General features: G+C 47.4%; 2 protein-coding genes across 6 annotated transcripts in view; one reads left to right on the top strand and one right to left on the bottom strand.

Annotated features, from left to right (window-relative positions):
• Positions 1–8,871, top strand: part of LOC101886052 (inactive dipeptidyl peptidase 10) — a 30,095-nt gene extending 21,224 nt beyond the window's left edge. The window contains exons 19-26 of one of the 2 annotated variants that reach the window (XR_015499933.1): positions 828–897; positions 1,247–1,451; positions 1,557–1,611; positions 5,826–5,925; positions 6,008–6,066; positions 6,335–6,407; positions 7,428–7,501; positions 8,035–8,871. Coding sequence is in view for 1 of the 2 variants with exons in the window: in XM_087268481.1 (XP_087124607.1) it covers positions 828–897; positions 1,257–1,451; positions 1,557–1,611; positions 5,826–5,925; positions 6,008–6,066; positions 6,335–6,407; positions 7,428–7,501; positions 8,035–8,160 (752 nt within the window). In the remaining variant the exon portion in view is untranslated. The remainder of the gene's footprint in view (positions 1–827; positions 898–1,246; positions 1,452–1,556; positions 1,612–5,825; positions 5,926–6,007; positions 6,067–6,334; positions 6,408–7,427; positions 7,502–8,034) is intronic. The other variant, XM_087268481.1, reaches the window with a different exon arrangement.
• A 5,476-nt stretch (positions 8,872–14,347) lies between these two features.
• dpp10 (dipeptidyl-peptidase 10 (non-functional)) overlaps positions 14,348–15,000 on the bottom strand; it is a 58,560-nt gene continuing 57,907 nt past the window's right edge. For all 4 annotated transcript variants that reach the window (XR_015944848.1, XR_015499931.1, XM_087268480.1 and 1 more), the window contains exon 26: positions 14,348–15,000. This exon is cut by the window's right edge and continues 443 nt beyond it. The gene's annotated coding sequence lies outside the window, so the exon portion shown is untranslated.

Raw genomic sequence — 15,000 nt, 5'->3', positions numbered from 1 at the left:
ATCATCTTCATCATCATCATCATCATCATCTTCAGCGCGGTCACCATCTTCATCATCCTCATCATCTTCATCATCCTCACCATCTTCATCATCCTCATCATCTTCATCATCATCATCATCATCATCTTCAGCGCGGTCAGCATCTTCATCATCTTCATCATCCTCACCATCTTCATCATCCTCATCATCTTCATCATCATCATCATCATCATCATCTTCAGCGCGGTCAGCATCTTCATCATCCTCATCATCTTTATCATCCTCATCATCTTCAGCGCGGTCACCATCTTCGTCATCCTCATGATCTCTCACAGTAATATTTAACCTCTCTGGACATCTGCATCTCACACACACACGACCACAGCGGACCTAACTGCAGGAGCATGACACACTGAGGGAAGTGGGTTAGGAATATGGTTAGCATGAGGTAGGGTTGGTTAGGGAGACTTGGTTATGCCTCAGGGTGGGTTAGGGTTGATGTTGGTTAGGGATAGTGTTGGTTAGGAATAGGGTTAGTTAGTTATAGGGTTGGGTGAGGGATAGAGCTGGTTAGGGCTAGTTAGGGTTAGAGTTGGTTTGGGATTAGGGTTGGGTTAGGGAATAGTTTAGTTAGAGATATGGTTGGGTTGGTTAGGGTTGGGTTAGGGATAGGGTTAGTTAAAGATATGGTTGGGTTAGGGTTGGGTTAGAGATAGGGTTTGTTAAGGATAGAGTTAGTTAAGAATAGTCTTAGTTAGTTTTAGGGTTAGACTGTTTTTCTCCTGTAAGTGTGTTTACTGTGTGTTTACTGTGTGTTTACTGTGTGTTTACTGTGTTCACTGTTACAGTGGTGAGACTTGAGCTCAGCTTCCCTCCACAGTTTGAAGAAAGTAAACTCTATCCACTGCTGCTCCTACTGTAAGAGCACACACACACACACACACACACACACACACACACACACACACACACACACACACAAAACACAGAGACACAGTCTTTCTCTTTCACACACATGCATCACACACACACAGCACCACCCCAGCCCTACATGTGTAATGATATAGTGTCCATATATGAGCAGATACGGGCATATGTAGAAGATAACACTGATGTAGAAGTCCTGCACTGTGTGCTGAAGCAGAGAGTGTGAACGACATGTGTAATAATGCTGAACTCTGTCCTGTGTCTGTCTCTGTGTGTTGTTCTGTAATGTGTGTGTGTGTGTGTTTGTGTGTGTGTGTGTGTGCATTCTTAAATGTGTGAGTGTGTGTCAGTGACAGCACCCCCGGTGGTCAGCAGGTGACTGAGCTCTTCCGCCTGCAGTGGTCTGATGTGCTGGTCAGTGCTGAGGGTGTGCTGGTGGCCCGTGTGGACGCTCGGGGCAGTGGTCTCCAGGGTCAGGAGCTCCTGCAGGGGGTGTACCGGCGCGTTGGGCTGGCGGATGCAGAGGACCAGCTCTCCGCTCTAGAGTGAGTCTCTCACACACACACTCACACACACACACACACACACTCAGACGAAGAAGTGTCTGCTCAGTTTATTGAGTTCTCCATCACCTGTTCTGTGGTCTGCAGGTATCTGGTGAAGCTGCCGTATGTGGACGCAGCCAGAGTCGGAGTATTCGGTGAGGTGAGGAGAGTAATTAAGATGATGTTTTGCTTTAACATCTTTTGACAATAAAAGCATTTCTCAAAGCATCTTCTTACATGTTCTGCAGAGAAACGTAACTCATAGAGTAATGATGTGGTGAATGATCGGTTAGGGTCAGCTATCCCTCAAACATAATCCATAGACGGCATAACACGCTCTCTTCAACAATCACCAGATTAGCTCAGACCTGGGACCTGTTATTCGTCGCTCGCTTAAATGATCTAAGATGATTTGGCAGATCTTGGATCTGTTAATCTTGATAACTGATCTCTGGCTAATTTGGTTCTTAAAACAAGTTCGCAAATCAGATTAAAATGTCTGGATAAACTGATCTGAGATCACTGCATGTGTTGTGAAGGACAGATCTATCGATCCTCAAATCCATGATCAGCAATGCAACGATTGGCTGACAGCAGCATAATGACATCATCTGATTAAAATTTAATTATTAATTATTCGATTATTTTTCTTATTTTATATACCATAAAACACAGTGGTGTTGACTAATACACTGTTCCCTGGATTCAAAAGTAGTATTGCCATTAAAACTAGATTTTACCCATAATGCAAATGCCATTAACACATGACTAATCCACATTATGTTATTAGCATTCATGTTGTTATTGTTACAGCTTAAAAGTTCACAGCTGACCTTGCTAGCTAGCTAAACCATTGCAATGTTGCATCTTCCACTATTGCACTTAGTCGTTTGGAAACGCACACATTTGATTCATTTACAAAAAACTAATTTGATTTAAAAAAAAGATTTGAGCTGTGAATAACTCATCATAACTTACTGGAGGTGATGTTTCAGTGTTTTAGTGGATCTGACATAACTTGATCCTTTGTTTTATTGACATTTACATTTGCATTTAGCAACTCCTCACAATAAATCAACTAAACCAAAGCACATCATTGGCTGCTCTTAGGTCTTCTCTTTCCAACAAAACAAATGATATTGGTCTTAAAGAAACAGTGGAGGGAAATGAACATAAGTATGATGTTGCCATATGGTTACGCCGTGCAGTGGAGGGTTAACAACTCATGTGTGATGAGAGGAACATATATCGAGCTAGATCATTTTGTTCTCCTGATCTAGAATATCTCATGCTTCAGTGTCGGCCATACTGGCTACTGAGGGAGTTCACAGCCGTGATCATTACAGCTGTCTACATCCCCCCTTAAGCCAACACAGAGCAGGCGCTCAGGGAACTGTATGGGAGCATAAGCGAGCAGGAACCGCACACCCGGAGGCAGCGTTTATTGTTACAGGGGACTTAATGCCAATCTCAGGAAAATCACTCCAAAATACTTTCAACACATCACCACAAACACGCATGGGGAGCGCATTCTAGACCATTGCTACTCTCCGTTCCAGGTCGGCTACAAATCCCTCCCCCGCCACCGTTTGGCAAATCAGATCACTCTTCTGTTCTGCTCTTGCCTGCTTACAGGCAGTAACTGAAACGGGAACCACCCATCCTCAGGACGTTTCAGAACTGGACGGACCAATTGGATTACATACTTCAGGACTGTTTTGATCATGTGGACTGGGATATGTTCCGGCAGCGTGTGATGACGACATCGACGTGTACTCAGACACAGTTACATGCTTCATCAGGAAATGCATAGAAGACATGGTCCCCTACAATAAGTGTCCGTATCTACCACAACCAAAAACCATTGATCAATGGTGAAGTTCAAACAGCCGCATCAGTGCGAGCTTCCGCCTATAAATCCAGAAATGCTGAGGAACAAAAACAAGCAAACTACAACCTCAGGAAAACCATCAAAGCTGCAAAACGTCATTACAGAGACAAAGTAGAGGCTCAATTTAACACCAATAATGCAAGGAGCATGTGGCAGGGGCTTAATTACATCACGGACTTCAAAAGTAACAAACCCGCCACTGTAAACACTGCCACGTCTGGACGAGCGTCAGTGCCCGGACGAGCTCAACTCGTTCTACGCCTGCTTTGAAGGCACACACTGCGCGCCCCCGCGGCCAAAACTGATACCGCCAGCACACTCTCTGTTTCTGTGGTGGATGTGAAGAGATCTTTCTGTCGCGTGAACATCCGGAAGGCATACCTGGACGTGTACTTAAAGCATGCGCAAACCAGCTAGCGGGAGTTTTCACGGACATCTTTAACCTCTCGCTCTCTCTGTCTGTGGTTCCCACATGCTTTAAGACAGCTACTATTGTGCCCATACTGAAATCAGCTAAAACCACAAGCTTGAATGACTGGCGTCCATTGCACAGACACCCATCTTCAGCAAGTGCTTTGAGAAGCTGATTAAACAGCACATCTGCTCTGAACTGCCCGCTCACACTGACCCTCTGCAATTTGCACACAGGAGTGACCGCTCCACTGATGATGCCATCGCTTCACCCTGCACACTGCTCTGTCTCACCTGGAAAACACAAACACACATGTGAGAATGCTGTTTGTGGACTACAGCTCAGCATTCAACACCATAGTGCAAAGCTGGTGGTGAAGCTCCAGGATCTGGGTCTACACAGCTCTCTGTGCAACTGGATCCTGGACTTCCTGTCAGGCAGACGCCAGGTGGTCAGAATGAACAGCATCACCTCGTCCACACTGATCCTCAACACTGGGGCTCCACAGGGCTGTGCTCTCAGCCCTCTTCTGTACTCCCTGTACACACATGACTGTACAGCCAAACACAGCTCCAACATCATCGTTAATTTGCTGATGACACAACGGTGGTGGGCCTAATCACAGATAATGATGAGACGGCCCACAGAGGATAGGTGTGAAGAAAACCACCTCTCACTCAACATCAGCAAAACCAAGGAGCTGGTGGTGGATTTCAGGAGAGAGAAGAGAGAACACCCCCCCATCACTATCAACGGGACGCCAGTGGAGAGAGTCCGCACTTTCAAGTTTCTTGGAGTCCACATCGCTGAGGATTTGACATGGACTGTCCACACAGACGTGGTGCTGAGGCAGGCACAGCAACACCTCTTCTTCCTCAGGTGTGTCAGGAGGTTTGGAATGAGCCCCACATCCTCCGCTCATTCTACACCTGCACTGTGGAGAGCATCCTGTCTGGCTGCATCACCACCTGGTATGGGAATAGCAGCAGCAGCAATCGCAAAGGCCTACATGGGATTATGCGAACTGCTGGATGTGTAATAGGAGGTGAGCTCCCCTCCCTCCAGGACATCTACACCAGGCGGTGCATGAAGAAAGCCAAGAGAATTATCAGTGACTCCAGCCACTCAAGCCATTGACTTTCTCTCTGCTTCCCTCAGGCAGCCGGTTCCGCAGCATCCGGACATGCACCAGCCGACTGAAGGAGAGCTTCTGCCCTCAGACTATCAGGCTGATGAACACTAAACACACCACACACAGACTCCTCTATGCCCCTCACTGCACACCATCATTATGTAGACACCTACTCATTGCACATATCGCTATCAATTTCACATTGTCCTGTTTTTTGGGAAGTATGCTGTTGTATTTTGCACTGTCTGTATTTTGTACTGTCTGGAGCCTGCAGCTAAGCCTTCTACTCATCATAGCACACGTGCCGCTGATGATGTGACAATAAAAGTGATTTGATTTGATTCTGTCTATAATAAGGGCATGTCAGCTGGTGGAACACTGCAATCCAGAACACAGCATCATGCTACATGCTTCAGTATAGAATATAAGAACACACACACACACACACACACACACACACCATCACCATCACCTACAGATGCAGTGATGCTGATTAATCTTATCTTCTAGAAGTTTATTTCTGGATTCTAAGTATAATCCAGTCAACATTCCTACATAAACCTGCATTCTGCATCATTCTAGTATGAAATCATTGATTGAAGTTGTATTTAAAAGTTTGTCAGAGTGTGGAAGTGAGAAAGTGATAATAATGTGTAGACAGTAAAGGTGTTTCATGTATGAGCAATAATAGATGAACCACAGCTCAGCTTCATCAGATGCTTTAAATAAACCAAACCTCCATCAGAGGAACAGAAGAGTAACTCTCTCCACCACCAAAATAGACACTCTGCAGACATCAGACCAACATTATACTGAAGTTTGACGTCAGATGAGCAGAATGACTGGCGTGTGTGTGTGTGTGTGTGTGTGTGTGTGTGTGTGTGTGTGTGTGTGTGTGTGTGTGTGTGTGTGTGTGTGTGTGTGTGTGTGTGTGTGTAGGCATACGGCGGGTTTCTGAGCTCCATCTTGCTGCTCTCACACACATCTGTGCTGCGCTGTGGAGCGGCCCTGAGCCCAGTGTTTGACTGGCGGATCTACGGTAATGGCACAAACACACATACACACACACATATACTCTCACAAAAAATACACACAATATTGTTACCTTCTGTGTTTCACAGCTTCAGCTTTCACTGAGCGGTATTTTGGTTTTCCTGTACCGAAGGAGCTCAAATACACGGTAAGGCGACAGCAGCCAATCATCTGCTATATGTAGTAATGATGGAGGAGCAGATGAGGTGACCATCCATCCTGCGCACACACACACACACACACACACACATGTCTGGGTCTCAGGGTGGTAGGGAGTGCTGGATACTCATGTAAACATTATTGAATGTTAAATACCTGACCTGAACAGAGGTGGTGTATTCCCCAGCTCAGGTGTGTTGGTTTCTTGTGAATATGTGTGTGTGTGTGTGTGTGTGTGTGTGTGTGTGTGTCCGTAGGTCTCTAGTCTCCTGCTCAACAACACACGCTCAGACGACACACACTTTCTGATTCTGCATGGAACAGCAGACGGTGAGTTCAGAAAGCAAACAGAAAACAGAAAACAGTTTTTTATTTAGACGCAACGACTAGCGATGGGTCTCGTTAAGGCGGTATTACTATTTGTATGGAGAGCACTTATCAGTTCTGTACTTTACCGGTTCTCTTATCTGGGCTTTTTGCAGTGTTTTTATGAAAAAATACACGGAATTAACAACTTTATTATAATCTTACATTTTTATGCAAAATAAAGCAAAACCAATAATTGTGAAACAAATAAACACAGTTTTCCTGTCAAAGAACGGCCAGTGCTCTGAAGGAAAACTCTCAGCTTTTCACTGTTCTTCTGGAGAAAAATCTACATGTCTGCTTTAGTCAATACAGCAGATGGAAAAGCATTTAATGTGGAAGAGTTATTTAGGCGACTGCAGGAAAATGCTGTTTTCATTGTAACTGAATGTGTGTGTTTATTCCACTGTTAATGTTAGCGTGGCGTAACGCTGTGGATGATGTAGCGTTACCGTTAGTAGCTGGGCAGTCAACACTTTGCATTGCAGTAATGCACTTTTGAAAGACTCTTACTGAGCCAGATTGCTTGTGTTTCCGCTTATACTGGATAATATCTGGTTGTGTTTGTTGTAACGGGCATTGACACTGTCCTCTCAGGAAATACAGCGCGTTTGGTTCTCTCCACAAGCTGACGAGGTGTGTGTGCGCGAGTCTGTGTTGCGATCTCTGTGTGTGCGCTTACGTGACCTTTTATACTTGACGCTTTCTCCAGAAACGCGAGCATTTCTCATGTGAGATTGCTAACTGTGCAGACCAATATCTAATATGGAGATTAGTAAAGGTTTCTCAGTTTAATTATGCTACTGTAGGTAATGTTTATTCTGCAATAATTCTCCAGTACCGATAGCAGAACCGCTAACATCAGAGCTTATCCATACTTCAGTCTTTTATAATGTAGCACTGATACCGATGCAGTACCCAGTTTCCGTACGCATCTCTAGCAAGACTGCAGCTTCACACACCTTTCCCTTTCTCTCCTGTTAGCAAACGTTCATTTTCAACACACTGCAGAGTTAGCGAAGCTGCTGTCTGTCATTAATGTCAACTACAGACTACAGGTGAGATCATCATGTGACACACACACACCTGAATCCCCACAAACTCTGCCCTTTGACCTCATTCAGCTCTACCTAATGACCTCATGTGCTCCACCCCCTGGACCTCCAGCCTCATATGCTCCACCTCTCTGGCCTTAGGTGTTCCTCACACTCTGCCCCTCCCACCTCAGGTGTTCATGCTCCACCCCCTCCCGCACATTAGGTGTTCCTCATGCTCTGCCCCTCTGTTCCACCACCTCTATGACCTCAGGTGCTCCTCATGCTCCGTCCCTCTGACCTCAGGTGTTCCTCATGCCCCCCTCCTGTCCTTGATCCCCCCCTAACCCTTAGATGTTCCTCATGCTCCACCCCTCTAATCTCAGGTTTTAATTATGCTCCACCCACCCATGGCCTTGCTCTGCCCCCTCTGTCCTCAGGTTCTCATCATGCTCCGCCCCTCCTGCACTTGCCCCACTCCTCTGACCTATGTTGTTGCTGATGCCCCACCCCCTCCTGCACATGCCACACCCCTTTGACGTCTGGTCTCTCTGCAGATCTTCCCTGACGAGGGTCATGATGTCTCCAGCAGACGCTACATGCTGAGCTCGCTGATCTCCTTCTACAGAGAGTGCTTTAATGTCCACATTCCTGTTACCATGGAAACCAGCGATGACGACTAGCATCAGCAGAAAGTCCATTAGATCTGTCTTAGCGACACGCTGACAGGTGTTGAGCAGTCGCAGTGACCGGGCTGAAGGAGAGATGTTGTGTGTTAGAGAGAAGCTGAACACATTACAGCATCTTCAGGTCGACACCATCTCTCCATCTCCAAAAAAATAATGAAGATGAGTGAGCGACCGCAGTCACTGTGAGCTGCACACACTCGCTTTTGCTGCCTGAGATCCTTTATAATGCAGTCTAGCACATTAAAGCACCGCTTCTCTTATTGTACAAACTCTAGCACTGATAGTACAGCTTTACACCCTGAAGATGTAAATACTGCAGTGTGTGTCCACATAACACATTACACACACTTACACACACGCACACACACACACACACGCTGTCGCTCACACACTGCTGTTTGGGGAGATTTAGCGGTGCTGAATCCTGAAACTCCAGCACAGAAGGCCAGCGGTGTGCGTCTCTCTTCATCATGTGTGCATGACAACGTTTATAAAGACTCTGCTGATTCGAGCGCTTCACTGTAGACAAAACTGTACAGCACAGACATCACTGCAGCCCACACATAGAAGGCATTGTGTAATTAAATAAAGTATGCGCTCATTTGCATATATATATATATATCCAGAACAGAAATCTGAACATGCATAAAGCCCGGTTCTACACCCCTGCTGGATTCTGCTGCCATATTAAAGGTTTTAACAGGAGTGTTGTTGTGATTCTGTTTTTCTACACTGGTAATTCTGAAAATTCTCACACTGAGGCACAGCAGCTGTCACCGTGTTTATTAGAAGATGCAGAACACATGATCAACCTTTAGAATATAAGCATTAATCAAGCTGAACGTCTTGGTGTATGGTGTAACCCAGTCCTGCAAGCAACGCTCTGTATGTGTGTGAGCTGCTCACCTGTGTGCATCAGCTGATGTCTCCAGACGTCAGCAGCTCAGACACGCTGTGGAGAATATTCTCTGTTCCTGATGACTGCCGTTCACATCCACTCAAAACACTCGACTGTAAACACTGATGAAGAGTTTTCTGACACCGCAGTTCATGATCACACTCATCACTCACGTCTATCGAACACACAATAGTACTGGTTTCCAACTTTTATTTAAAAATGTTATACAGTCACTTCCTATCACACATAAACACCTCCACTGAGCTGAAGTACAGCGCAGGCCCACACCTGAAGGTGAAACTGAAGACTGCGCTCGGGGGATGATGGCAGTGAAGCAGCCGACTGATGGAGGATATCAATGACTGGTGCTTTCTTTTAGAAGAGGGTACGTTTGGGTCACGTTCATTATGAATGCAGAGTGTGTAGTTTGTTTGTGTGTGTGTGTGTCCTGTAAACCTCAGAGATCGTCAGCTGCGGTGTCGGTGTTTGCAGTTATCTGTGACGCAGCGGACACGTTTAAGAGCAGGAGAGGACACTGACGGAGGAAAACATCACAGCAAAATAAAGTAGACGAGGCCTGAGCTGCAGCGCTGACTGATGTTCAGCAGCATGTGCTTCATTAACAGACACGTGTTGCTGACCCTGACCCAAACACACTGACCCAAACACAATGACCCCGACCCAAACACACTGACCCAAACACTGACCCTGCCCAACACACACTGACCCTGACACAAACACACTGACCCAAACACAATGACCCTAACCCAAACACACTGACCCAAACACTGACCCTGCCCAACACACACTGATCCTGACCCAAACACACTGATCCTGACCAAAACACACTTACCCAAACACACTGACCCTGACCCAAACGTACTGATCCTGACCCAAACACACTGACTCTGACTCTAACACACTGACCCTGACCCAAACACAATGACCCCGACCCAAACACACTGACCCAAACACTGACCCTGCCCAACACACACTGACCCTGACCCAAACACAATGACCCCGACCCAAACACACTGACCCAAACACTGACCCTGCCCAACACACACTGATCCTGACCCAAACACACTGATCCTGACCCAAACACACTGATCCTGACCCAAACACACAGATCCTGACCCAAACACACTGATCCTGACCAAAACACACTTACCCAAACACACTGACCCTGACCCAAACGTACTGATCCTGACCCAAACACACTGACTCTGACTCTAACACACTGACCCTGACCCAAACACACTGTCCCTGACCCAAACACACCGACCCTGACCTAAACATACTGACCCAAACACACTGATCCTGACCCAAACACACTGACCCAAACACACTGATCCTGACCCAAACACACTGACCCAAACACACTGATCCTGACCTAAACACACTGACCCAAACACACTTACCCTGACCCAAACACACTGACCCAAACACACTGATCCTGACCTAAACACACTGACCCAAACACACTGACCCATACCCAAACACACTTACCCTGACCCAAACACACTGATCCTGACCTAAACACACTGACCCAAACACACTGACCCTGACCCAAACACACTTACCCTGACCCAAACACGCTGACCCAAACACACTGTCCCTGACCCAAACACACTGATCCTGACCAAAACACACTTACCCAAACACACTGACCCTGACCCTGACCCTGACCCAAACGTACTGATCCTGACCCAAACACACTGACTCTGACCCAAACACACTGACTCTGACCCAAACACACTGACCCTGACTCTAACACACTGACCCTGACCCAAACACACTGTCCCTGACCCAAACACACCGACCCTGACCTAAACACACTGACCCAAACACACTGATCCTGACCCAAACACACTAACCCAAATACACTGACCCTGACTCAAACACACTTACCCTGACCCAAACACGCTAACCCAAACACACTGACCCTGACCCAAACACACTGACCCAAACACACTGACCCTGACCCAAACACACTTACCCTGACCCAAACACGCTAACCCAAACACACTGACCCTGACCCAAACACACTGACCCAAACACACTGATTCTGACCCAAACACACTGACCCAAACACACTGACCCTGACCCAAACACACTGACCCTGACCCAAACACACTAACCCAAACACACTAACCCAAACACACTGACCCTGACCCCAACACGCTAACCCAAACACACTGACCCTGACCCAAACACACTGACCCTGACCCAAACATGCTGACACAAACACACTGACCCTGACCCAGACACCCTGACCCTGACCTAAACACACTGACCCAAACACACTGACCCTGACCCAAACATGCTGAACCAAACACACTGACCCTGACCCAAACACACTGACCCTGACTCTAACACACTGACCCTGACCCAAACACACTGATCCTGACCTAAACACACTGACCCAAACACACTGACCCTGACCAAAACACACTGACCCTGAATCAAACACACTGATCTGGACCCAAACACACTGATCTGGACCCAAACACACTGACCCTGACACAAACGCACTGATCCTGACCTAAACACACTGACCCAAACACACTGACTTAAACACACTGACCCCGACCCAAACACGCTGATCCTGACTCAATCACACTGACCCAAACACACTGATTAGGCTGCAAACACACTGACTCGACCCAAAAACACTGATCTAGACCCAAAGCACAGACCCTAACATAAATACACTGACCCTGACCCAAAATCACTGACCCAAACATAAACTAACCACTACACTGACCCAAACACACTGTCCCTGACCCAAACACACTGATCCTGACCAAAACACACTTACCCAAACACACTGACCCTGACCCTGACCCAAACGTACTGATCCTGACCCAAACACACTGACTCTGACCCAAACACACTGACCCTGACTCTAACACACTGACCCTGACCCAAACACACTGTCCCTGACCCAAACACACCGACCCTGACCTAAACACACTGACCCAAACACACTGATCCTGACCCAAACACACTAACCCAAATACACTGACCCTGACTCAAACACACTTACCCTGACCCAAACACGCTAACCCAAACACACTGACCCTGACCCAAACACACTGACCCAAACACACTGACCCAAACACACTGACCCTGACCCAAACACACTTACCCTGACCCAAACACGCTAACCCAAACACACTGACCCTGACCCAAACACACTGACCCAAACACACTGATTCTGACCCAAACACACTGACCCAAACACACTGACCCTGACCCAAACACACTGACCCTGACCCAAACACACTAACCCAAACACACTAACCCAAACACACTGACCCTGACCCCAACACGCTAACCCAAACACACTGACCCTGACCCAAACACACTGACCCTGACCCAAACATGCTGACCCAAACACACTGACCCTGACCCAGACACCCTGACCCTGACCTAAACACACTGACCCAAACACACTGACCCTGACCCAAACATGCTGAACCAAACACACTGACCCTGACCCAAACACACTGACCCTGACTCTAACACACTGACCCTGACCCAAACACACTGATCCTGACCTAAACACACTGACCCAAACACACTGACCCTGACCAAAACACACTGACCCTGAATCAAACACACTGATCTGGACCCAAACACACTGATCTGGACCCAAACACACTGACCCTGACACAAACGCACTGATCCTGACCTAAACACACTGACCCAAACACACTGACTTAAACACACTGACCCCGACCCAAACATGCTGAACCAAACACACTGACCCTGACCCAAACACACTGACCCTGACTCTAACACACTGACCCTGACCCAAACACACTGATCCTGACCTAAACACACTGACCCAAACACACTGACCCTGACCAAAACACACTGACCCTGAATCAAACACACTGATCTGGACCCAAACACACTGATCTGGACCCAAACACACTGACCCTGACACAAACGCACTGATCCTGACCTAAACACACTGACCCAAACACACTGACTTAAACACACTGACCCCGACCCAAACACGCTGATCCTGACTCAATCACACTGACCCAAACACACTGATTAGGCTGCAAACACACTGACTCAACCCAAAAACACTGATCTAGACCCAAAGCACAGACCCTAACATAAATACACTGACCCTGGCCCAAAATCACTGACCCAAACACACTGATCCTGACCCAAACACACTGTCCCTGACCCAAACACACTGATCCTGACCAAAACACACTTACCCAAACACACTGACCCTGACCCTGACCCAAACGTACTGATCCTGACCCAAACACACTGACTCTGACCCAAACACACTGACTCTGACCCAAACACACTGACCCTGACCCAAACACACCGACCCTGACCTAAACACACTGACCCAAACACACTGATCCTGACCCAAACACACTGACCCAAACACACTGACCCTGACCCAAACACACTTACCCTGACCCAAACACGCTAACCCAAACACACTGACCCTGACCCAAACACACTGACCCAAACACACTGATTCTGACCCAAACACACTGACCCAAACACACTGACCCAAACACACTGACCCTGACCCAAACACACTGACCCAAACACACTAACCCAAACACACTAACCGAAACACACTGACCCTGACCCAAACACGCTAACCCAAACACACTGACCCTGACCCAAACATGCTGACCCAAACACACTGACCCTGACCCAGACACCCTGAACCTGACCTAAACAAACTGACCCAAACACACTTACCCTGACCCAAACATGCTGAACCAAACACACTGACCCTGACCCAAACACACTGACCCTGACTCTAACACACTGACCCTGACCCAAACACACTGATCCTGACCTAAACACACTGACCCAAACACACTGACCCTGACCAAAACACACTGACCCTGAATCAAACACACTGATCTGGACCCAAACACACTGATCTGGACCCAAACACACTGACCCTGACACAAACGCACTGATCCTGACCTAAACACACTGACCCAAACACACTGACTTAAACACACTGACCCCGACCCAAACACGCTGATCCTGACCCAATCACACTGACCCAAACACACTGATTAGGCTGCAAACACACTGACTCAACCCAAACACACACACACACACACTAGTCCTGACCCAAACACAGGGTTCTGGCTGTAGCGGAGCTCGTGTCCTCTGTGTGTTCGCTCCTGCAGGTGATCAGTGAGGTTTTCTTCCAGTAGCGGAGCGGAGCGGTTGCGACTCCTCAGATGGTCGAACACAGCACATGAGCAGTACAGGATGTTGGTTTTGGACTCGTTTATTTATAGACATGGCTGTCAGAACTAGAGAACAGCAACAATCAAGCCAAACCCCTCACACACCCAATCACCCACAGAAAACTACACATTCAGAGATATAAAAGCCCTCCAGAGCGCACTCCATATGTCCAAACACACAGCAGACCCGGCCCAGAATGCAGTGTGTGTGTGAATCCTCCAGAGCTGAACGCTGTTCCCCCGGAGAGCCACAAACTGAAGACAGGAAGTGGAAAATGACGTGAGCAAAGCAAAAGGACCATGCAGAGGCTGGAGCCGCCCGACCCACAGTCTGTGCTGTGATTGGCCAACGCCTTCAGCCAATCAGAGATCTTAGTGATTAATGACAGGTGAAATATTCCAGAGTCCACGCCCAGTGACAATGATCCAAAGGCCAAGTACACACACACACACACACACACACACACACAGATACACATGCACACACTCTTGCTCTCTCCAACACACACACACACACACACACACACACACTCACAAACACGTTCTCTCTATTGCTTACACACATACTCAGACTATCACACACACTCTTTGTGCACAGACACACTTTGATATGCACTTTCTATAGCATGTACACACACCCTCTCTCTCTCTCTCTCTCTCTCTCTCTCTCCAGTACAC

Source organism: Danio rerio, chromosome 9 (assembly GCF_052040795.2).
Source record: "Danio rerio strain M-AB ecotype USA chromosome 9, GRCz13ab, whole genome shotgun sequence".
NCBI classification, from domain to species: domain Eukaryota; kingdom Metazoa; phylum Chordata; class Actinopteri; order Cypriniformes; family Danionidae; genus Danio; species Danio rerio.
This window is presented reverse-complemented; position numbering and strand designations above follow the sequence as displayed.